The sequence below is a fragment of the Chenopodium album genome, chromosome 16, assembly GCF_948465745.1.
Source record: "Chenopodium album chromosome 16, dcCheAlbu1.1, whole genome shotgun sequence".
NCBI classification, from domain to species: domain Eukaryota; kingdom Viridiplantae; phylum Streptophyta; class Magnoliopsida; order Caryophyllales; family Amaranthaceae; genus Chenopodium; species Chenopodium album.
The window spans coordinates 2799270-2825574 of record NC_137849.1 but is presented as its reverse complement, the minus strand read 5'-3'; the positions used below and the strand labels follow the sequence as shown (position 1 = coordinate 2825574).

Here is a 26305-nt window from a genome sequence, read left to right as displayed (position 1 = left end):
TCGAAATACTACTTCGTAGTTATCAATCTTTCAAGAGTTCCAATTTCCAAACCCTATACAAATGTCATGTTAACTGGAAAATACTTTTGATGAAGGTACAAGTGTTATGTACATATTATATGGGAGGTGGTGATATGATGGTATATACATAGCATGTGAAAAATGTGACATGAGAATAACAAACAGTTCCTACTTTATACAATTATCAACCTCCCACCCCGGTTAAACATAATCATACATTTACAAAGAAGCAGAATACTCTCAACAGCTAACAAAATGCGACAGATGAATCAGTCTAGATACATTCATCAAGACAAGCTCAGATTTACCTTCTATGTTTGAGCTCCAGTTAGTGCAAATATTTTCTCATCTCCCATAGAAGTTGAAGCTCGTTGCCACTTTAAGATCGAAAAATTCATTCACCAAGTATTTTGTAGTCTTGATTTCCAAGTGGCTGTCTGACATTAGCTATTCGATTGATCAGAGGAATAAAATCTGTATCAGATAAGCTACCATGGCTCGGAATTGTTACGAAAGAAACTTGCTGAGGGTCTCTTCCACCCTTCTTCCATCATAATGAGGTTAAGTCGAACAATGAGTTTTTCAACAGCTTCATCTTCAGCTGGGTTCAGTGAACCTGATTTTTGCTGCATGATGGATTGATGGAAGAATCACATGTTTAGTATTTATTATTGCATGGAGAAAGATACATTGGTTAATTTTTGAAAACACATATTGGGTGAAATAGTACCTTTACTTCGTTGTAGAACTTCAGGTACTGCAATGCCTCCTCATAGTAGCTACAGTGGTACAGAAGAACAGCATAATCTCTCAACTCCTCAGCATTGGCTTCTAAGAGAATTAGACGTTCACACGCTGAAAGCCCCAAGCAGGGGGGGAGGGTTGTTAGTTGCATTATGCATCAATTATCATAAATTAAAAAAGAATTATTGAATCAAAACAAAAGCAAAATATTTGCAATCTATAACCAGTGAGAAAAAAATATGGATAGAAATATATGTTGTCAGTGTGCACTATATATTTGTATCATTATGCCTTCATATTCCAAGTCCATGAGTATATATTATAAAGTTATGATCATGAACTTTTCACCACTTTATTGTCAGATTCCATAGAGTTTATGGCAAGTTGGCAAATCATGTTTTGAACATTGAACATACACTTCAAAACAAGAATATGTTGCATCTGTTAGTTTCTTTTTACTAAATGCCATTGAATATTTGAATTGGCAATATTTCACATCAATTATAAGAAGAAATTCAAAAGTTTGACAAGGGTCACATTACCTAAACTAGCAAGGGCCAAAAGATGAAACAATAATTAAGGTGAAGTAAGAACTTAGAAGAGTGGATATCAGAGTAGTAAATTTGTAAGGACTTTAAGGGGAGTAGGAAGTGAGGACTAGGGAAGCCGTGGGTATTGAGTGAGGTGAGGGAAAAGAAGGACGAATATGCCAGTAAAGGGTGGGAGGCAAATAATGTTTTAGATCAGTGGTCGCGGTGGCTAAGATAAGGTCAATGGTGTTGGTTGGGTTATCCAAGATTTTTGACATAAGGACATAAGGTAGTTGAAACCAAAGTTTCGTCAGAACCTCAAAAGTCAAAACAACGAACTCATTAAATCAAAATTGGGGGTTGAACACTGGGTGTAAATGAGTGAATCATTTATAAAACATTCTAATGGCTTCTATGTGCATGGCATACCAGATAATGCACGCCTCATGTCCCCAAAAAGCACACTAGTCCAAACTCCACGATCAAGCCTATGTTGGGCAGCCTTTGCAGATGCATGTTCAAAGCCACTGAAATTAGCAAACAAAAATTTCATTAACTCAGACAATATCAAATAGACATCACAGTAGGAGAAGTTCATAATTGACAGTTAGCCTCAACCTGTTTACGCAATTAGCTGCAATTGCTGCCCTTAAAAACAAACTCTCTGTTTGATTCTGCTGAAATGGCCAATAAGTATTCTTCAAATCTCTCAAGATCTGCAACAAGCACAACAAATATGCTAACTAAGCAGTTCCACAGTTCTCTAGAGTCTAGACAAAGTTCAATTACTTGCAATATTTTATTCTTTATCCTACTGATCATTCCTCAATATCAACACAAGAAAACAAAGAATCAAGAACCAGATCCAACTAAAATGAAGCACAACACTACTAATCTAACTCTCAAGTCACCAATCTCCTACTATTCTCCTCTAAGTCCAAAATCATATCAAGGATTCACTCATTATTCCACCTTAAACATTTCTTATATTATCTCTCCTTTCTAACCAAAATGAGTGTCGCATAAAAATTTGGCACATGTATTCGGAGATCTATGCGAAGAGAGAAGACACACACACACACACACACACACACACACACACACAACACACACACACACACACACACACACACACATATATATATCAGATAAGAAGTCCATGTGATGAGTATAGAGATAAAAAATAAAAAAATAAAAAATAAAAAAAACCTATTAAATATGTTTCATTAATTCCCAAACCCAAATAGATAGTGTTTCACTCTTTCAAACTATATACCTTTATCATTCATATAACTGCCAGCAAAAATCTTTATCAAACAATTGGCCGATTCTTCTCCAAACTGCCATATACTATTTCCATTCAAGAATATTTTCTAAACTTTTCTCTTTAAGTCTCAACTTCTCAATTCCTTTTCTGAATTACTTTGCAGTTCTCAGTCACTTAGTGATGATTGGATTGGAAGTAATAAATTACGGGGTAATAGGAGGCAAAATAGAAAAGAGGAAGAATGGTGAAGGACTGAAGGTGGTGATTTGCAGGTATAGTAATGACGAGTATCCCCAAAATTCAGTACCTACCTAATATAATGTCTCATCTACAATCACCTGTACCCTTCTCCATTCTCTTCATTTTGTGTTCTGTTATTTCCTTAATTCAGTACCTCCAATCCAAAAGCTTGCCCTAGAAGGAGCTTAACTGAAGATACAGGAGACAGTGGTTTACTGAACACATTTGACTTTACTCGTCCATATTATATGCATAACTGCTCAAGAAACTGTATTGACTCTAACAACACGTAATCATTACAATCCCTCCATCCCAAGATATAGTGCCTATTTTATTTTGCATGGTCTTCAAGATGCAACTTTGACCATCAATATCTTTAATTACAAATTAACAAAATTATAAAAACTTGAAATTGTAAAGCTACACATTGAGACGAATCTAACAATATCTCACATGCCTATATTTTTTTGTATACATTAACAAGAATTTTTGGTCAATAATTTAAAACTTTGACCATGATTATGGAAATTGGCTATATAATGGGATGGAGGGAGTATAAGTTAGCATGCAATTGACCTATGCTACTACAAAATGCTTGGCTGAGCAGCACATCTGCAAATGTGCCAACATTATACTCAAAAGATGAAAAGAGACAACCAGGTATAATTGCTAGTTGCTAACCACAGATCACACAAACTGTATGATCAGCAACAAGAAGGATCAGAACTCAAAAATGTGATGCCAACAAAGCTTACCTCCACCAACAAGGATTCTGATGTCATTATGTGTTTTTGATCGGATTCTTTGCCTTTCTTCTTATTATAGGCTCTAGGGAGACTTGACGAATCATGTGGGTGATATATTTCAACATCAAAATCTATTACACCCCAAAGTTGGAGCATTTTGAGGACCTCTGAATAAATCAGAGATAGGATAGCAACAGATCCACAACGCTGTGCTAGAACCTGTTTGCAAGTTAGCAACAAGACATTCAGAAGCTCGCCTTAAAAGTAATGTGAAGGACTTAAAATGTAAAAAATTTATAAAAAGTCATCATGCCATACCGAGTGAAGATAATAGTCTTTTGTTGAAGGGTTAGAACCTGCAGTGGTTCTCCGAAAACCCTATGAAGAAACCTCAAGTTAGTTACGGTAAAAAAAAATTAACAGCAGCAAGTATTTTTTTTTTAAAAAAAAACACTACTTCTGATTAAAATAAAAAAAACAAAAAAAAAACTTCTGATTAAACTAAGTGCATGACTAATAAAAGTTGGAAAAACTAATCTGGCTATATACATCTACCACAATCACCACATAGTGTGGGTCCTATGACTTATATCTCTTGCAATGTATAGGGATGCCACTGTACCAGTAACCATCAGCACTAGCAAAGAGACTACTTTTGAGGAACACACATCATCACAAATGATGCGATAAATCACTATGTTTTATTATGCATTTACACATTCTATATCCGTCCACACTTAGGCATTGTTGATAATTAAGATATGTCCAATGATTCTACATGATCTGAAAGTCAATGCAGAAATATACCTTTGTGATGTACAGGTACCTCTCTAAACTATCCAAGAGATCCTCTGGTGATGAAGATAGCGAAGAACGATAATGAGGACAATAGCTTGTAGAAAGGTTATCCAATCTCTCCACAAAAGCATCAACTGGAAGAGGTACAGATGAGTGAGACATGAGGGAGTCATCTTCTGCAGCAATATATAGAGCTGTTTTACCCAGGTCAACACATCTATTAATACATATGCTAGTTTCTCTCTCAATCTCAGACAAATTTCGAATCTGTGAATTAAAGCCATCCCTTGCAGCCTGCTCAAACACAATGCACCAATCAACAGAAATTTCATGAGGAACAAATCAGTAAGAAAACAACCGTAATAGAGTACCACATTGAAAATCACACACGAGCTACTCAACACAAAATGCTTGTTGGCAAAGTAAAATAAAATTTTGATATAAGAATTATAGGAACTTCTTACAGATATAAGAATTTCTGCATTCATAAATAGGTTTGGCACTCCTTAATAAATACAACTTCCAAATAAACTGCACATTCCTAGAATGAAATGAACACTTAAGACACCTAACAAAACTGAAAATAATCAAGTAATGTATGAGACATCTTTTGGCATGATTCAATTTTTGAAATTTCTACCCACCTATTGCATAGTATAATCACTGCACACATTGATGAGAGAAAAGAAATTTAAAAAGAAGTTGTGTCCCATATTAGCATGTATCCGATACCAACACACCTAGAGTGACGTCCATACACCTCAAAATGGTAAAAATTATTATATGGTAATTCTTTGATGAAAAGTTGTGATTTAGAATCAAATCTAATCAACAAGAATCCTATTTGATGATAAGAGTGTCACAAATTGATTTTTGTAATATGTTTATTTTGAACCTCACTCAATTCAAATGAACTTTGACTACTTTTTTTCACTGCCAAATATTACCAGAGATCCTGTAAAATTTGTTTCAACATTTCAAAATACAATGGCTTTATATTTTTAATAATTATTATGGAGTACATAATTAAAGATATTCTGGTAAATAAAAGTTACTCCATAGCAATTAATTTGCAATGAGAGAGAGCATACTTGATACTTAAAGAACATATCATGCCTATGTTGAATGTGTTAATGCTTATGAAATTTGTCCATACTCCATATGGTATTAATACTCGAACTTGTTTTCGTTTCCGTTTCCATCCAACCTGACTCAACAAAGCCACAAGATCACATCCTAAGTCAATTGAATGCTCCAATATCTCGACCTATCCGCATTTTACAGCTGGCTAATGTAACACTTTTAGCGGCCCGCAACTTATACAGTATAACAATCCTGACTAACAACTAGAGTTCAACATTCAAAAATCAACAAACCAGAAATATAAATCAATACAAACAAAATTAAAATGAAAATTTAATCAAATGACCCTATTTTCATAACAAAGAACATAATTGTGATCATACAAACATTCCATTAGTTAATCATATGATCATATCACCTGTTCATATGATAATCGTAAATTAATAATATCTCTAATAATCAATTATAAAATAAAAAATAAATAAAAAAAATTCATCCAAAAATTTCACCAATTTTCAATCCAAAAAAATAAAATATGCTACAAATCAAAAAGAAATTTACGAATTAATTTACAAGAGAAATACCTGAGCATGAGAGATGTCAGTTCCAGAAGAATGAAGAGCATGATGGAGGACGAATTTGAGGTCTTTTGCAGAGAATTGAGAGCGGCAGAATAATCGAAAACCTGAAGATGATGATGAAGAAGAAGAGTGAAGTCGAGGGAGTCTCGGAGGAGAGAGAGTGAAGGTTCCAGAAATCCAAGGAGAAGAAGTACAATCCATGGCTGCTACTCTGTAAGACGCAGCAAGGTCAGCGAATGTCGAAGCTAATTACAGTTACACATCACAGTGGATTCAGTGATTTCATAGATAGATATTTTTTTTAATTCCGTCGTGGATTAGGGATTTAGGGTATGTTCTTTCAGCTTAATTTCAAATTAGTTTAGCTTTTTGCAATAAATTTTGTGTGGACCTGGTCCACAGCAATATTATTGTGAATTTAAGGTTTATACACACGTAACTTGCATTATATTTAACATAATGACCCCTAATTATATTATATTAACCTTATTTTTAACATAGTAACATTTTTTAAAACATGTGTGACCTTTAATATTATTATGAACTTAAAGTACGACATTATGTTGAATAATGACCTAATTTTTACATTATGATCTTTATTATTCATATTGACCATTATATTAAAATTTTCATTAAAAAAAAATTAAGCTTTTACAGCTTTTATAATGTCACACTAACTTTTATTTCAACACAATAACCTTTATTTTAATATAGTGACCTTTTTTTTATTAATAAAACAATCATATTGTCTCTAATGTTAGTAGTTCACAATAAATTAGTGTGAACCAGGTTCATTTAAGAATTTGTAAGCTTTCCGATTAGTTCAATTCTTAATTTCCTTCTCTCATAAACAATGCAGTTCAATTCAGCCTAGAGCTGTCAATTTGGGTATTCAAGTCGGGTTCGAGTCGAGTCAAATCAGGTTTCGGGTTGAATTAGGATCAGGTTATGTCGGGTCAATCTAGCCTCAGATCAGGTTCAGGTTCCGGTCGGGTCAATTTCAGTTTAGATTATTCCGGGTCGTTTACCTTTTCGAGTATAGGTCAGGTTCGATTCGAGTCAAATTCAGATCGGGTTCAATTTCAGGTTCGGGTTGTGTTGAGTCGGGTTTGGGCGGGTTAATAGATGGTACATTCGAGTTCGGGTTAGGGTTGGGCTAGATAATTATTTGGTCGGATAATCTTAAAGTTAGATCATTCTTGGTTTTGGTTCAAGTTCAATTCGAATAAATATCGATGTGGTGAAGCTGAACCTATATAATTACGCCTTTTATAATATGATCAAACATTATCAAGATTTTATTAAGCCTATATGCGAAGTAATAGAGAACAAAAGGTATATAAGCTGAATAAATTGTACTAATATTTTTTTAAGGATTGAGGGTTTACCAGAATGAAAGGTGTGTAAAATTTTATTAAACCTTTCATGACTCGGGTCAATAACAGGTTATGTTGGGTTAAAATCGTTTTCAGGTTCTAATCGGGTCGGGTACTAATTCGGGTTCGGATTGTTGTCGTGTCGGATTAAATCGGTTAACGGTTACTATCAGATCAGGTGCAAGTTCGGGTTTAGGTCATAAAGTATTGGATTAAATCGGTTGTCGGTTAACATCAGGTCAATTGAGGTCGCATTACAGGTCACTAGTTTCACCCCATTGTTCGGGTACAGATCAGTTTCAAATCATTGTCGGTTTAGGTCGGGTTCTCGAGTCGGGTCAGTTTTTGACAGCTCTAGTTCAGCCCTAATCAATTCAGTTCAATTGTTTTCAGTAAATCGGGCCATTACTCATGATTTTCTAGATATTTTATTTTCATGGAGTACTCCCTTTATCCTCTTTTATTCGCTTTTTGGGACATATATTGAAGAAAGGAAGGAATAATGTTTTAGCTCTAAGCCACTTGATTTGTCTTTTTTGGTGTAGACGGTAAACTAAAGAGCAACGATGTAGATGAATTCAATCTCATGTCTTGAGTATCCTCTTTTAAAACTTTAACCAAGTAAACTATTTTTTTTTTATTTTTTTTATTTTTTTTTGAGAAGGTAAGAAGAAATTAACATTAGGAAGCCCTCCTCACGAGGGGAATTCCTAATGTATCAGAAGAAAGAATAGAAAACAAACTAGAGTTATTACAAACATTAATATCCATACTACTACACACTAAATGGCCAACATTAGCTATCCAATCCGCTGCGCGATTTGCCTCTCGGTAGATGTGATGGATACTCCAATTGCGAAACTGAGAAAGAAGAGAACGAGTGTCTTCGATAATATGTTCTGCCAAGGTACTGCCCAAATTCCTTTTATTGAGTTGATGACTAATAGATTATCACCTTCAATTTCAATGTCTTGAATGCCACATTGAAGAGCTAGTTGAACTCCTTTATGAAGAGCCGTAGCTTCCGCTATAAATACTTTGGCGTTGCCGAGGTTGAACGTAGATTCCTTGATGAGTGCTCCGCTGCTATCTCTGATGATAACACCTGCTGTTGCTGAGTTGTTACGAACTGAACCGTCGAAGTTGAGCTTGAAGAAGTTGTTGGGAGGTGTCTTCCATGATATAAGAATGGATGACGGGGATTGAGTATGAGGTGAAAGATTATGGGATCTCGAAATGGGAGATCCCATGGAGGAAAAGGTATCTATGAGACTTCTTTGGTGCCACTCATTGAACACAAATTGTGCTCGGAGGTAAATCTTAAAGATATCAAAAGTCTCATTACGGAAGATAATAGCATTCCGCTCTTTCCAAATACTCCAAATGAGGAAAATGAATTTCCTTAAAGTATTTGGGTGTTTTCTTAAGTACATTAATGTTTTTGTTAGTTGTAGAAAGGAGGTTGAGAAATCTAACCACTTTTCGATAATGGGATATTCCAAACTTCTTTTGTTCTAGTGCAGTTGAGAAAAAGATGATCAACTATTTCAGTATACTGATTGCACAAAGGGCATACGTCAAAAGAGATAATGTTTCTTTTGTGAAGAGTGTCACGAACACCTACACTGTTATTAAATATTTGCCAAAGGAAAATTTGGAATTTGGGAGGGATGTCTATTTTCCAAATCCATCTATGGAGCCACTTGTTGTCTTTAGGGTTAAGATTATGAGCAAGCCAGTTGGCTGACTTTACTGAGAAATTTCCATGTGTAGTGAGTCCCCAAACAGGTTTATCCATCATATCATTGAGAGGTAGTGGAATGCCCATGATTTGGGATGTGATGTTTTCAGGAAGAAAAGCCCTTAATTTTTGTCTATCCCATTGTTTATTGGGTAAAACAAAGTCAGATACTTTAGTGTCAAGATTAACCTGATTGCCATCTATCTGAATGAGCTTTAAAATACTTTGATTAGCCACTCAATTATCGATCCAAAAAAAAAAATATCTTTGCCATCACCTATTTTCCAACGGATACCTTTTCTCAAAAGTTCACGTTGAGCAAGAATTTTTCTCCATATATGGGAATCTTTCACACCATTTTTGCACTCAAAAAAGGATGAATCGTGAAGATATTTATCCTTAATGACTTTCACCCACAGATTATTTGGATCAATCATAATTTTCCAGCCTAATTTAGCGATAAAAGCTTTGTTAAGCGGTAAAGTTCGACGAAGGCCAAGGCCTCCGGCGCTCTTTGGTCGACAAATTTTATCCCATGCTATAAGGGGAATACTATTTTTATCTTTTTGTTGTCTCCAAAAGAAGTTTTGATGTAAGGAATTTAACTTTGTTGCAATGTCGTTTGGCAAAAGAGAGGATGAGCACAAGTTGGAGGGTAAAGCCTCTAAATTGCTTTGGATTAGGGTATGTCGTCCTGCCTTTGATAAAAAACCAGATTCCCAATGTTGAATTCTTTTTTCAGCCTTTTGAAGAATAAGCTTGTAGTCTTCTTTCTTAGGAAAAAAAGAACTAAAATTCACCCCAAGGTAACGACTCAAACATGACTTGGGAGTCATGTTAAAGTGGCTTGCTAATTCGGTTCATCTTGCATTTGGAATTTTCTTTGAGAAAATTATTAACGATTTGTGAAAATTAATTAATTGACCAGAAATTTTGCAAAAATCCTCAAGTATAGCTTTTAATCTATTGCAAGAGCTAGTCGTGGCCTTACAGAAAACTAGGCTATCGTATGCAAATAAGAGACAAGGGATATTAAAGGATCGTGGGCATATCTTAAAGCCTATTCCGGCTTTGTTTTTAAGACTTTCAATAGAAAGTTTCCTTATTAAAACTTCCATGCAAAGAATAAAGAGGTAGGGAGATAGAGGATCTCCTTGTCGCACGCCTCTTGATGGTTTAAACCATTCAGTGGAAGTGCCATTAATTTTTAAAGAGTACGAGACTTTGGTTACATACTCACTAATCCAATTAATCCATTTTTGAGGAAAACCAAAAGCTTTTAAACATTCCCATAAAAAATCTCATTCTACTCTATCATATGCCTTTTCCATATCTAAATTCAGGGCACACCATTCAGTCTTATTGTTAGACTTGTGAAAGATGTTAAGAACTTCTTTCACAATCAAAATATTATCATGGATTGAACGATCTGGGGTAAAAGCATTTTGAAGTGGGCTCACTTTTTCTTTCAAAATTGGACATAAATGATTCACTAGAATTTTTGAAATTGCCTTATAAACTGTGTTTACAAGACTTATTGGGCGAAAATGATTTGGAGCTTCCGGTAAATCTATTTTTGGAACTAAAGTTATCAGAGTATGGTTCAAGGAAGGCGGAAGGTGACCATGGTGAAAGAAGCCTTGAATAGCTAAATAAATATCTTTCTCTATGATTGGCCAATATGATTGGAAAAATTTCGCCCTGAATCCATCGGAACCTAGTGCTTTAAGCGGGTTCATATCGAAAAAGACATTCTTAATTTCTTCATTGGTTACAGGAGCTGTAAGAGAGTGACAATCTTCTGCCGAGGTTATGGATTCGTTAAAAGACAAATCAAAACGTCTTGGGGTACTATAATCTGATTTGAATCTAGATTTAAATGAATTAATCAAAAGAGAATTTATTTCCTCTTTTGTGTCTAAATGAATTAATCAAAAGAGAATTTATTTCCTCTTTTGTGTCTACCCAACTATCCAGCTCATGTTTTAATCTATAAATGGTAGTACTTGCTATCTTTTTTCTCATTCGATTATGAAAAAACCTAGAGTTTCTATCACTTTGGGTTAACCAATTTTTCCGATTAAAGTTTCCCCAGGATTTTTGACCAAATAAAAGGAGTTTTTCCCTTTGTCTAATCATTCTGTTTATGTGGCTAATAAGAATAGGATTAAATGGTTGCATACTAACTACTAAGACTATTTTCAAGTTGCTTTATTTTTTCCTCATTTAATATTAGCTTATTGTTGTTGTTTCCATACCTCTTTTTTGCCCATTCTTTTAAATGTGTCTTTACCCTACACATCTTTTGTTGAATCCTATAAAACCGAGAACCTGTAATAGGAGTAGGCCAAACTTTTTTTACAATACGGTGAGATTCTTCATCTAACGTCCACAAGTTTTGAAAGCGAAATAGTCTAGGGTCGTAGTTTCGCTCATTAAATTGTGAATCAAAAAATAAAGGAGCATGATTGGACACTGTAAACGTACCATAAGAAGCTTTACAATTTGGAAAGATATTTAAAAACTCACGACTTCCTATAACTCTATCTATTTGCTCGTAAAATGTGCTGTTTCCATGAAAAAGCATTCTGCAAGCAAGGAATATCTATAGCATTTGTTTCATTAAGAAAATGAGGAAGTCTTTTAAGTTGATGATTTGCAAAAGGGCGCCCTCCTAATTTATCGTTAGGATTGAGCATCTCATTAAAGTCGCCAATAACCATCCAAGGAAGTTGAATATTTTTAATAAAGTATTCCAAGTAATCCCAGAAAGGATTTTTGTCATTTTCCTGTGCAAGGCCATATATGCCAGAAATAAGTAGATCTTTATTTAAAGGTTTATACGTAATGTGTAGATGAGCACATCTATCTTTTAATTCTAAATGACGAATAATTATATTTTCATCATTCCAACAAACCCAAATCCCACCTGCATGATTAACTGGTTCAATAACAAACTTGTTATCAAAATGGAGAGCATTTAAGATTTTTTTGCTATTGATTGAGTTTGTCAATGTTTCTAAGACAAAGACTATGTCTGGTCTAAACTTAGATTTAAGATGAACCACTCAGCTAAAGTTGTGGGCTTTTTCCCATCCTGAATGTTCCAGCTTAGGACTCTCATATATTAAACATGATTTTCTTTAATGTGTGCACTTTAGCCACACTATATCCATAGCGAGTGTCAAGCACTCGGTTCCAAGGGGTTGACTCAACCCATGCATCAGATTTCATTTTTATGCTTATTACAATTACAATTACAATTACAATTACAATTAACATTACAACCCTGCATTAGTTACAACATTTGAACAAGTAAAAAGTTGTAGTTTATACAAATACATAAAATAAGGAAGATTTCAAATATATATCATAACTAGCATGGAGATGGTCCACATTTGGTATGAAAAACCAATATCACTTAAGATACAACACTGGTCATATTTGTTATGTTCAAGGAACATCCAAGGCTCCGATGGAAAGCGAGACACGGTATGTAGAACCCATATAATGTATAGTTGGACCACCACCCTACACACAACTTCAAATAGCAACAACTGCATCCAAAGGTAGGATATGAAGGTGGAACTATGCACGGCACAACAACAACATATAAAGAGTACACAATTTATACAATTACAGTACCAAAATACAATAGTCACCAATAAGAATCGAAATAGTGAGAAAATCACTAGTGTCCCACAACGGATGTCAAACACCCGATTCCATAGCGGATGGCTAAGCATCCGAATTAGCGTTAGAGGAGTAACCAACACAAACACAATAGTTGGACAATAAAAGAACGAGATATACCTAAATGAGAACAAACTTACTTTAGCTAGACCAAACCCATATTTAACAACCAGAAAAGATATAAAAATGGGTACTAAAAAAGACCACAATATATAAACAAAAAGAAGGGGGAATTAGGGATTCATCATATTATTGAAAGTTAATAACAAAATCTTGACTAAGATGGTCCAAAGGGTAAAATAACAATCAAAATATAGTTGTCTGCCAACCCAAATCCACTCAAAGTATAATAAATGAATATGGGACAGCATAAAATTATCAAGAAAACAAAAGAGTAGCAATAGCCAGGAGGTAATCTTGCATAAAAAACCATGAAGTACAAGGGAATAGATTAATATCCATAAAGTGTAACAATGAAAGACGATCCCTAGTACAATAAAAGGCACAATAGGAATAGAAAAACTAATCCAAAGGTGATAAACAACACTGAGAATTAAAAAGATATAATCCCATCGATTAAAACTATGCATGTGACCATACAAAGATGATGAACAAAACACACCAAAAATTGAATCTAATAAATCCCTTTTCTTGGTCATCCAGAGATAATATATGGAGCAAGTAATAATAACTAGAAACCAACAATTCCCAACAAAGACATGGCAATCAAGGATCCATAAAATGAAAATGGAGGGGAAACTAACAAAGCTCAAACAGAGATTATAATTGAAAATAATCTTGTCACAGTCAAATGGAGCAACAATTACACACTTAAGAGAAGAATACACTATAAAGGGGATAAAAACCTTACCTGAACCAAGAAGGTGAACAACTGGAGCACCGATCCATCAGATCTGACCAGGGTCCTCAAAATAACACGGGTATTTCAAGGCCTTGAGTATTGAGGCGGCGACAAAGAAAAGAAGCATCGATAAATGAAAGCGACGGTGGTGGAATCATGGTGGCTCAGGGGCCTTCTTTCTGTATGTCTTTGGCATCTTAAGGGAGGGGTTCTTTTAGACCAAAAGTTGATTTCAAGGGAGAAAGTTTTATGGTGAATAAATGAAGTAGAACAAACTAGGAGACTGTTCTTAATTGAGCTAAGCGGTGGAGATAATGGTGGCAGGGAGGAAGATCTAGGGTTTCCATTGGAGCGGCGGAGGGTACGAAGCTGGGTTTTCTTTTTCTTTCTTTTTCTCTCTCTAGAGGAGCTTTTGCATCTCATGTTTCTCTAATGTTTAATTGGAACATATTCTAGCAGTATTACCAAGTAAACTAATTAGTACTGTCAAAACGGTTTGACAGTTCTGTTTTGGTTCAGTTTGAAATCGGTTCGGTTTGAATTCGGGTCGATTTGAAATCGGTTCAACTGTCTTACGGGTCGATTTCAGTTCGGTTTAAATAATTATCGGTTCGATTCAGTTTTGATTTATTCTTGAGCGGTTTTAATTCGGTTTGGGTTGTAAACGGTCCGAATAGTAAACGGTCGGTGCAAACGGGTTACGGTTTATTAACGGTTCGGTGTGAACGGTTTTTATCCCGGTTCAAACAGTTTTGGGTTGGAAACAATTTCGGGTTAGAAACAGTTCGGTTCTTTTTAGTTCAGTTTTATTTTAGTTCGGTTTATAAACGGTTCGGTTCGTTAACGGGTTCAATTCTTATTCGGTTTAATATTATTCGAATCGGTTCCACTTCGGGTTTACTAAATTATGGTTTGGGTCGATTTTTTATTTTAAAATATCGATTTTTTATCAAGTCTTTGGATTCAGGAAATTAAAGAGTTTTGGTTTGAAATTTGATTGTACTTGCTAACTTTTTGTTGATTAACAAGGTTTATATCAAGCCGAGACTTCATCACATGTGTACGTAATAATTATCTTTCAAAAAAAAAAAAAAAAAAAAAACACATGTGTGCACAATTAGATTTCATTTAAAATTCCTTTTTACTTGGTTTTAATTTTTTCTTTTTAGTAAGCACTTTGTAAACGGTTCGATTTATAAGAAGTTTGGTTCATAAACTGTTCGATTTATAAGCAGTTCGTTTTACAATCAGTTCGGTTTATAAATGGTTCAGTGCAAACGGGTTGCAGTTTGTTAATGGTTCGGTATAAGCGGTTTTTATGCTAGTTCAAATGGTTTTGGGTTGGAAGCGGTTCGGGTTAGATACGGTTCGGTTATTTTTTGGTTCGGTTTTCTTTCAATTCGGTTTAGATTTGGTTCGATTTGTTAACATGTTCGGTTCTTAAACGGTTTAACGTTACTCGGATCAGTTCGGTTTCAGGTTTACTAAAATGCGGTTCGGGTCGGTTTTCGGTTTAAAAAAAACGGTTTTTAATCGGTTCGATTCTCATTTGGGTCGGTTGGATTCGGGCAGTTAAAGGGTTTCGGTTTGAAATTTGACAGTACTAAAACTAATTGGTTAGTTCCAACATTTGTATTCGTATAAGGAGTATGTACCAATTATGTCCTAACCTAATGGTTAAAACTAAGGGTGAATGTATGGGCGAGCAAAAATTCCGAGTACCCGGAATTGGAACCGGCGGGTCCAAAATTGGAATTGGACCCGATGGTTCCAATTCCGAGTAATAATTTAAGGACCCGGTGTAACCGGTCCCAATTCCAATTCTCAATTTTTTGGAACCGGAATCAGTCGGATACTTGGTTACCCATCATATATTGAACTGAATATTTTTAAAAAAGAAAAATATGTTAAATGTAACTAATTAGTAAAATAAAAAATAATGTTAATATTTCACATAAATATAATAGCTTAATGCATATAAAAATATAAGTATTATACGCTAAAAGTGAAAATAAACCAAAAAATATTATGATTTGTATTATTTTTATACGCTTATGTATATAAGTGGGTACCGAGAATCGAAAAATTATTATATACACCCGGTTGTAGGTACACCCAAGGGAATTTATTTGTTCATTTGATGATAAAATGAGCAATAATCATTGAAATGAGCAAAAAATACTCTTGGGTGCACCGTGCACCCGGGTGTATAAAACAATTTCTACCCATAATCGATACCCGGTGAAACCAATTCCTTAAATATTAGGACTCGGTGATACCGGTTCCAATTCCGATTCCAAATTTTAGGACCTAGTCCCAACCAATTTCAGGTCCAGATCCTAAAATTTTGACCGGGTACTCGGTTTGCTCACCCCTAGGTTTATGTACAATATCACAAGTTCAAATTACCCAACATTTAGATACCTACTTGTTACAATTTATATTGCTCAACATTTAAACATTAATATATTTAATTACCGATAAGCAAAAATTATAAAAAGTTGATGTTTTGAAAATATATACCGTGACGAATATAACAAGATCCCACATGACTACGTTTTTCATGACGTATAAATCACAAAATACTGTCAAATAGGAGTGTGCAAATAGTGCTAAAGTCAAAACGTGTCAACTAAAAAAACAGAGGTATTATTAAACTTAAAAATTGAAATTCACGTTGAATTGATTTTTTTTTTTAAAAAAAAAAATTGGATTAGCTAAAAAAATAATGAATTATGAGAAGTGATTATAATAATATATTTTTACAAAAAAATACTAATAAAAAATAAGAAATCACATTCAATTATAAAAAATATTTGTTTTGGATTAGATACAACAAATAAGAAAAAAATAATTGGAACTAAAAGTATACCCTTTCTCTTTTTCCAGCAAAAAAATAATGTTTGTCATTTATTCTCCTAAAAAATTAAGTTCTATGTTAATAAAATTTATCACATCTAATAAACTTTATCACTACTTTAAATCCGGTAAATTTTCAATCCTATATAAACTCATCTAATGTTCCACACAAATAAACGTACAACTTTTGCAAGCAAATTAAAGAAGCATATTTTAGAATTGAACATCATGAAATTCTTGAATACAATGAACAATGATCATAATTAACAAGTCAATCATAACTCATAAATGTTAATTTTGCAAGGATTAACAAGTCAACCATAACTCATAAGTGTTAATTTTGCAATTCAAGGCGGTGGGTTTAATTACGCAACTTATCAACTGGCACGATCAATGATTGATTTACAAATGATGACGGAAGCTTGGAAGATTTAAAATTTGTTTGTATATGTATGAACCTTAATTGTATAAGATTAAAAAATAGTAATATTATGTAATAGTATTTTATTATTTTGATTAAATGTTAAATTTTAAGTTTAGCTATGAATAAAACTCGTGCATCGCACAAGTTTAAATATAGTAGTTTTTTAGTAACAGGATTGTTTGGCGCCAATGTAATTCATCCCGCCTACTGCTGTTAAATGGCGCCAGAAACTAATTTTTTTTTCCCACTCAATTTTCCCTCTCATTTTTTTAATTAATGATGAATTATCAATTTTTAATTGGTGTTGTATGTTTGGTCCATCCACATACAACCCTTGTATGTGTATCACCTCCCTATACAACTCCTTACAAAAATATTCATGTATTTTATAAATGCCCGTTTCAAAATAGTTAATCCAACATTTTTGTTTCAATATCGTTAATTTACACGTGTCCCAAACTTTGCAGTTCAAACAATTACTAAATTGTTGGAAATTTTTTGAGAAAAGACCTTTTAAGAGGTGTACTTTGTGAATAAGGACCTTTTAAACACAATTTGTGATAAATGACCTTATAAGTTGTGTGAGGTTGTGAAGAAGAATTTTGGTTGGTTTTCCGGTTAGTCAACTCGTGACCTCGACATTGACTATCATGTTCCTAGCACATGACACTTAAAAAAGACTCTTTCGTACTTTAATCCCCATATTTTCCTCCATTTCAAACTATCCCGTGTAAGGCACATGAAGGGAAACATTGGAAAAATAGCGATTAGAGGTCTATTTTCAGTGTCATATGCTAGGGACGTGAAAGTCAATGCTAGAATTAGGTGTTGACTAGCCGAAAAACCAACTAATGTCCCTCTTCACAACCTCACACAACTTATAAGGTTCTTTCTCACAACTTTTGTCTTAAAAGGTCCTTTTTTCACAAAGTCACTCTCTTAAAAGGTCCTTTTCCACAAATTTCTCTAAATTATATTTGCCCGATAATCAAGAAAAATAATTTCCACTTTGCCACTAGATAAACTTGGTTCGTTTACCTACTTGAGTAACTTGTATTTCACTTTTTCCCTTACATTAGTCTAATATCTTCCCTTATTTTGGTCACCATCTTTCTTATCTAATCATCCTTTGGTAACCATCTTTCTCATCCAATTATCCTTCTCTTCATGCTTCACTGCATAACTCACACTTTTCAATTAGAGACTTTCGTAATATGTGCTGAGCTTTGATTGTAAAGTTGATGAAAAATCCTAAGACCTAAGCCCATATGAATCCAAATTATCTTTCCAATTATTATTAGAACCCTAAAAATAAAATTCTCATTCATAGATGAGAATTAAAAGCCATGAAAAATCCAAAAAGTTGGGACAAATTCTCATAAATGGAGAGAACAAAGCAAATAAAAACAAAACCAAAAGAAAAATATTGAATCATATTAAAGAAACAGGGGTCGAAAATAGTTTAATTTCCAAAGAAATTGGATTATTTCTGCCCTTAACACGAACAATAAAACTTAAACCCTACAAGAGAGAGGAGAGAGAAAATAGAGTAATTTTAATCTATCTAAAATGAAAATAATTAAATTTAACATAAAATAATACTACCTATGTTTCATATTATTTGCAACGATTTGACATAAAGTAGAGAGAAAAACTTTCTAATCGTTGCAAAAAATATGAAATGGAGGTAGTACTATAAATGTTATTATACTAATCAAAACTAGAATATTCAATCAATAAAATATTTCGATCAGTCTCTATAATATCAATAATTTTTTAAAAATACAAAGTACCAAGTATGTAAGAGTAAAACATAAATAGAGTCCCTCAACTTTTGTATTTGTGCACTTCTAGTCCCTCAACTTTCAGTTGTGCACTTTTGGTCCCTCAACCACCACTCTTGGTGTTTTCGACCAAAAAATTAGGGGACTTAGCCTTAGGGCTGGCAAAAACTGACACGATATAATAACTCGACACGAACCCAACAAAAAATAAGCGGGTTTGGGTTAATATTTCTCGATCCGTTTTAGTAATTGGGTCGACACGAACCCGACACGAAATTAAACGGGTTAGGTGTGGGTTGAAACTTTCAACCCAAAACCGACACACATAACCCGATTATATTATGGGTTGAACGTCAACCCGTTAACCTGAATTCGACATGCTTAACTTGTCTATTAAAGTAGTAAAAAATATAAAATAATTGAACTTTCTTATGCCAATCTTACTAACCCTTCTAACTACATAATTTCGTAGTATAAATACTTAAGTAAAAACTTTTAGCGAGGTAATTTTTTTGGTTTGGGCGGACAAATCTTACTATTCTTTCACTTTAAAATCTTCGATAGTTTTGACTTACCGTATTAATTCTTACGCAACTTTTCCTTTACCCTAATCTTTTATTGTTTTTTTAATTAAATAAAATAAAATATGTCTTTTTAAATATAAATAATAATTAGTTTATGAAGTACAAAACTATATAATTTATTGTATGAGTTAACAAAATAAGTGGATAAAAGGTTACACGGCTAACCCATTTAATAAACGGGTTAGGTTTGGATCAAGGGTTTTCAACTCGTTTAATAAATGGGTTAGGTTTGGGTCAAGAGTTTATCAATCCATTTAATGTTGACACGAATACGAACCCAACATGACCCGACCCGTTTGACAACCCTACTTAGCCTAGTTAGCAAGAGTTTAGGGACTACTAAAGATGGGCATCGAGCCGTGCCAGGCCGTCACGGGCCATGCCTGGGCGTGCTTGGGTAGGGCTCGTACCGGGCCGTGTCGTGCCGAATTCCCGCCGTGCCGTGCCAAGTTTTGGCACGTCCCAGCCCGCGGCATGGCACAGCCCACGTGCCTGGCGGGCCGTGCTGGCTGGGTTGCGGGCCAACCCGAGTTTTTGTTTTGTTTTTTTTTTTTTTAAAATATATATGTATATTAAAAAAATAGATATATATATATATATATATTTTTCTTTGAACAACTTAATTTTATATAAATAATTTTATTAATTTATGTTTATGTTAATGTTAATATATATTTTTTTTAACAACCTTAATTTAATTAAGTTTATATAAATAATTTATGTTTAAGTTTATATAAATAATTTTATTAATTTAGAAAAAAACAATAATGCTTTGCTAATAATAATAATAATAATAATAATAATAATAAAATAATAATGATGATGATAATAAATATGTGCCTAGCAGGCCCACGACCGTGCCGCCCACTGTGCTTGTGCCAATTTTTCAGAATTTTGTTCACGGCACGGCCCATAACTAGGCTGCCGTGCCGGTGGCCGTGCCGGAATCGTGCCGGGCCTGTGTCGCCCACGTGTTGGCACGGCCCATGGCCATCTTTAGGGACTATGTCATTAATTTATTTATTTTTCTCTTTTTTTTTCCTTTTTGAAAGAATTTATTTCTCTCTCTTTTTTTTGTCTACAATTATAAAATTCCAGAATCATCTTTCCCTCACATCACTCCAATCTCTTCCCTTATTTTGGTCACCATTTTTCTTATCCAATCATCCTTCTCTTCACGCTTCATCGCTGCCCAATCAGGTAATCATTTAAAAACCTTTACTCATCTATGTTTGCTTGCTTAATTATATTATTGTTGTTGTGGTTTTTTTTTTAAAATTTTTTTTAATAAATAAATATTATCGTTTGAAATTAGGGTTTTATGGAAAATAGCCCAATGTCTAAATTCCAGATTTAATTAAACGGGTGAAGGTCAGATGATGATTAAAGATGTAGATTATGTTGGATTGATTTCCTTGTTGGTAAATTTCGAATTAAATTTCATCATGTTAGAATAATGATAGAATAATGATGTCGATTGAATTTCTGTCGACGAATTGATTTCCTTGTTGGTAAATTTCGAATTGAATTTCATCATGTTAGAATAATGGTAGAATAATGATGTTGAATTGAAATTCTATCGACGAATTGATTTCCTTGCTGGTAAATTTGGAATTGAATTTATGTCTGGCATACAAAGAATCTATGAGCCTTTTTTTTATACTTATTCAGGCTAGATTGTTGGGGAAAAAATGATGGAAGAAAGGAAATGGGCTCCACAAATTAAAGCACGAAAAAGAGGATAAGATTGAGGTCGCCCTCACCCTCACCTTCACTGTAACAAGGGGTAAAGGATGTCTGTGTCTGTGTTTGTTTGATATATCATAATGAAGATGGGTGTATTAAGTGGTTGAGGCTTAAGATCCCAGGTACCCTGATTAAAGATTTTGGAATCACTGATACAACTGATGACCCTTGTATCTCCACTGTGTCTCATTCTTCATTAGCTTGTTCTTCTTCGATGGGAATGGATGAGCTAGATAGCAACTACAAGGGTGGGAAGGTTGATGGGGATGAGGGAAAGTGTGAGGGAAAGGGAAAGGAAACAGAGATGGAAATGGAAATGGAAACCCCGAGGGACGAGGATGATCATAACCATGAATCCCCCTGTTCAGACGCTAGCAGCACTGAATATGACCCCTACTCAGTTATTCTTCGCAATTGGAGAGAGATTAGGTGCAGGCTTCATCCTATCAATGGCCCTTTTCATTTCACACCCCTTGTAAAAACCAATTCTGTTACCCCCGCTTTGCTCTTTGTGCTGCTCTTAATTCTGTCATCTACGCCCTTGGTGGAGACTTTGACAATATTGGGGATCGCAGACTCGACTATAGCAATGACGATGACCTTAATTTCCCCATCCATGAAGGACCCCCCCCAAACGCACAATTACTGGTCTTCCTGTTTGTGGTGGCTGCCCCTCCACTTCCCTCATCAGCACCTCCCCAAGGCCTAACACTGGCTCCTCCAATGTTGATACATGTAATCGCTTTCACTTGTGTGATTTCAGCAAGGAGATTAATTGGACTTTGCATGATTTAAGAATTATTTTCCACATTTTCTCTCTCCTTTCATATACCACTTTGTTGTTTTCTTACAATATAAAAATACAAAAGAATATCTTTTATACAATAAACAAATATTTTAAATGGACCTATCTAATAGAGGTTAATTGGACTTTGCATGATTTCAGAATTATTAAAAAAAACAAAGGAAACTTAAAATGAGGAGATTAGTCGGTTAACAACCAATTAAAACAAAGATATGTGTGGTAGTAAAATTTACCATAATTAAGATCATGCTTCTTTAATATCTTTATCAGGTCCGGCACAATCAGTAGAGGAGTAATATTGGCTAGCTCGTTCAGTTTTGAGTATATGACACCATATACTTTTCCAAATGCATATGAGAATAAATTTAATAATTCTTCATCAAGGTTAGTATATAACCCAGATTAAAGCTAAAAAGAAAAATAAAAAGTAATAAGTATTTAATAATAATTGAAACAAGCATAGACAAGCAAAATGATAATGGATGCATTGTACCAGTCATTGGTGCTTTATGTTTATAAATTGAAATTAAATGCATTATATAAATCTAAAAACTCTTTTTATAGTATTGTACCTTCTCATAATAGTGTTGGTAGCAATGTCTAATAAAAGACATTAAAAGATAACTTGCCGTCATGCCATGAGGTAAAAAATTGTTACAGACTACTATCGAATCACTGGAATTCGTTGGCATATTCTTCCACCAATCAACTATTTCAAACATGCATTGATTCAATTGCACAACGTTATCAAAATCAGCTTTGTATATATAATTATTAAAAAAATTATATATAAATTATTTGTAAATTAACAAAATATGTGAAAATAATTCGTAAATTAATAAATATCTTAAAACAATTCGTTAATTAACAAATTACGTTAAATTACATATCTTATTCGACACAAAAAATCATCATCATCATCAATGCATTATGACATTAGCAAGATCCTAGGCATGATACTAACATGATTAACAACAAATCCTAGCATGCCATTAAACATTGGAAATTTTGTGTAGAATTACCCTAAAGATATAGTCATTTATGAACAACTATTCGCAAGTTTGGAAACGTTTGGGTAGAACTACCCAATAACGTTTTTCGTCCAACTAAAACGTTACTTTGACCCAATTTTTCACTTTTGTCAAATACAAACTTTACACAAAAACTCTCATAGTGAGTATATTCAACAACTTGTACCCCTTTTTGGTAGAGGATACCTCAAGAGAACACATGGGCCCCATTATACCAATGCAAATAAATGATTGAAATACTTATTTTATTTCATTCAAAGTCTTCGTAGAGAACTCTGCAGATGATGGGAACAAGGCATTGAGTAGCACTATATTTGGGTCATTTCTATGATTAAGACCAACAACATGGTTGATAAGCATTTTAAATTGCTCCAAATCACTTATCATTTTTTGTTCAATATTAGCTGCAAAGAGTGAAAAATAAATCATTTTAAAAAATAAATCATTACCAAAATCATGCTACAAAGTTAAATATTATCATCTATCTTCTTTCAATTTCTATGATTTGACCAAATACTCCCATTTTTTTTAAAAAATACAAGTAAAAAAGAACGGAAAGAATACATATATAAATTTTACAAGTTGTATACTTAAATCAACTTTTACCTGAAGAATTGTTGTAAGGATCCAAGAGTTTAAAGGAGTCTCCTTTAATGTACATTTCATTGATCCTTAACCCAAGAGCCTGATTATGTTGGTGATATTGATTAAGTGCTTCTACCATTTTCCTTACAATGGGAAACAAATGAGATCCAAATTGTTCCACCTCATGTTGTGAATTTAATTTCCAACGGTTATTACTAGACAAGTTTGTGATCCAAATGTCTAGTGGTTCTCCTAAGTATTTCCCTACACCGAAGAAGCTATTGTCTTTGAAAAAACTGGTCGATGGAACAAAATAATGTTGATTAGAATGAGATTCTTGGATCCTTTTCAGTAAATCCTCTCTTTCAATAAATTTCGCACTCATTTTTATATTATCTCCTACTACACTACGCAAATAACACTCGTATACACCGTTATTATCTTGATTTCCAAATTCCGAAACAAGATCGAAAGTGTGGTCACCCGGTTTGTGTTGAAACTGCAATAATAACAATGAAATTTTAAGTTAAAAAAGGAAAAGATTATGCCTCTATAAACTAATATAAACAATATAAAATTTGATGAGCATATATATGTATATATATATCGGAATAGCTTTTTTATCCAGCCAACGAATCATTCTTGTGTACCGTCCTTCAACTCTGCAAGCAACCTGCATAACAAATGTCAATGTGATAAGGCATGTGCTTGGCTCTGTTTTAACCAGTAAAGTAGTTGAAGAGATGAAGATAGTACTAATCAATTGCGGGTCAACATCAAGAAAATTGCATGTGGATCTACCTTATGTTGAAAGTAGTATATATCATTAGGAGCTATGGTACGACATATCACATATGCGCTTTTTTTTAGTATATGAAGAAAACTACAAGGATATGAACTGCAACTTAGGTTACATGTTATCTCATTGCTCTATTAAAGAAAAGGGAACAAATATGTTATTCCTCATCAAATGAGGTCAAAGAAGGATAAGAACAAGGTGTAAGCTTCATCTTGTGCAGCATATCACATGTCTTTTCAAGATTTTTAAGTTAAAATCATCTTCATTTATACATTTGAGATTAATATAAACGAGCTTCCTATTATATTACACCAAGTAACTATTAGGTTTAAATTAGTCTCTCTTCTCAAGAACATACATAGTACGGCGAAGCAAAATTTAAAGCATTGAGTAGCCTTTTCAACTATCAATTAAAGCCCTAAAAGTAAGGCTATGGAGGTAATGCTTCAAGGATTTCAAGCTTTTTGAAAGGCTTCTAGGCTACAAGACAACAAAAACAGATTAAAAATTTTATACTTGTGGGTGAAAAATGGAGAATATGGAGAAAATGGAGATAGATTGTTTTCACACTCTTACAGCTCACTCACCAACACAAACTATGAAAGTTTTTACTTCTTAAATCTGAGCAATTCTTTACTTGTGCAACAGTTAATTCACTCACCAAAATGAGTTGTACTAGGGTGGCAGGCTAGCAGCTTCATAACCACACAAAAAAAATGATCCCATTTTTTTTTTTTTTTTTCAGTTTTTCTATATTATAACCCTATAACTTTTCGTTTTCTACTATGTGTCCCCCTTTTGAGAAATCTACACTATAACCCCAAAATACATTTAGTTTCTATACGGTAACCTTGCCGTTATCCCGCCGTTAACAAATTTCGTTAGTGGGATCCACTCTCCATTTAATACTTCCTCTATCCCATAATACTTGACACAGTTTCCATTTTCGTCCATCCTACAATACTTGACACATTACGGAATACTAAAAATGGAATGAGACCACTAATAAATAAATATATACATTTTCTCTCTCCTTTCCTATACCACTTTGTTGTTTTATTACAATATAAAAACACAAAAGAATATCTTTTATACAATAAATAAATATTTTAAATAGACCTACTTGTAGTTTTCTAAAATTATGTGTCTATCCCAACGTCCCAAGTATTATGGGACGGGGTGAGTAATATTATTTTTATCGATTTGCATGTTGGAAATTGTTCCGTTAAAGGTTTTAGGAGCTATATTGGCCCTTAAGGGCCAAATTGAGCTCAAATTTTGGAAAGAAAAACACATAAATGCCTCTTTTGTTAACGGTGGGAGAATGACAAGATTATTGTATAGAAACTAAATATATTTTTGGGTTATAGTGTGGATTATCAAAAAGGGAGGCACATCGTAGAAAACAGAAAGTTAGAGGGTTATAATGTAGAAAAACCTTTTTTTTTTAGTAAAAATCTGTAGGGTTTTAGGTACTTTAATGCGGAATTTCACGAATCATATTCGTTCGCACCTAAACAAGATCTACAAGCATAACACATAAAGAATCACATAATACATACCTTTGACGCGTGATTTCCACAAGCAATTGACTGTCAATCAGGGAGATAATAGAGCCCCAAGCGTTGCTCCTCTACTTAGTCCACGGGATAGGACTGAACCTCCACTACTTCTAGGTAGTTGGGCACGAACACTTAGAACCACCTTCTACAGAGAGGGGAGGAGGAAACCGACCACGAACACCACCACACCACCACCGTGCACCACCTTGCACCGTGCTGCCGTACGGCTGTACGGACGAGAGGAAGAGAGTGAGAGAGAGATTGCGTGAAGCATTAGGGTTTGGTTGCTAGCTTGTCAATTCACAATTGACTGCTAATATGTGTTATGTCAAACCCTAGGCAAGGCCTCTATTTATACATCATATGTATATTTAGAGTCCAAACCAAGCCCACAATATTCCCTCTTCAATCCCACATGGTTGGCCACTCCATGAGGCTCAATAA

At 34.0% G+C, this 26305-nt stretch overlaps 1 protein-coding gene and 1 long non-coding RNA gene across 2 annotated transcripts; both read right to left on the bottom strand.

The window, feature by feature from the left end:
• Positions 1–6315, bottom strand: LOC145584656 (uncharacterized). The gene is made up of 8 exons (XM_081641470.1): positions 6014–6315; positions 4356–4640; positions 3867–3926; positions 3558–3767; positions 1914–2011; positions 1725–1822; positions 752–876; positions 1–647 (listed from the first exon to the last, which is right to left on the bottom strand). The coding sequence occupies exons 1-8, from the start codon at positions 6209–6211 to the stop codon at positions 510–512; spliced, it is 1212 nt and encodes a 403-aa protein (XP_081497596.1). The 5' UTR covers positions 6212–6315; the 3' UTR covers positions 1–509.
• Positions 6316–12264: 5949 nt separating this feature from the next.
• Positions 12265–14117, bottom strand: LOC145584655 (uncharacterized). Its single transcript, XR_014100389.1, has 2 exons — positions 13692–14117; positions 12265–12684 (listed from the first exon to the last, which is right to left on the bottom strand). It is a non-coding gene; the product is annotated as an uncharacterized LOC145584655 (long non-coding RNA).
• Between the last annotated feature and the right edge of the window lie 12188 nt (positions 14118–26305).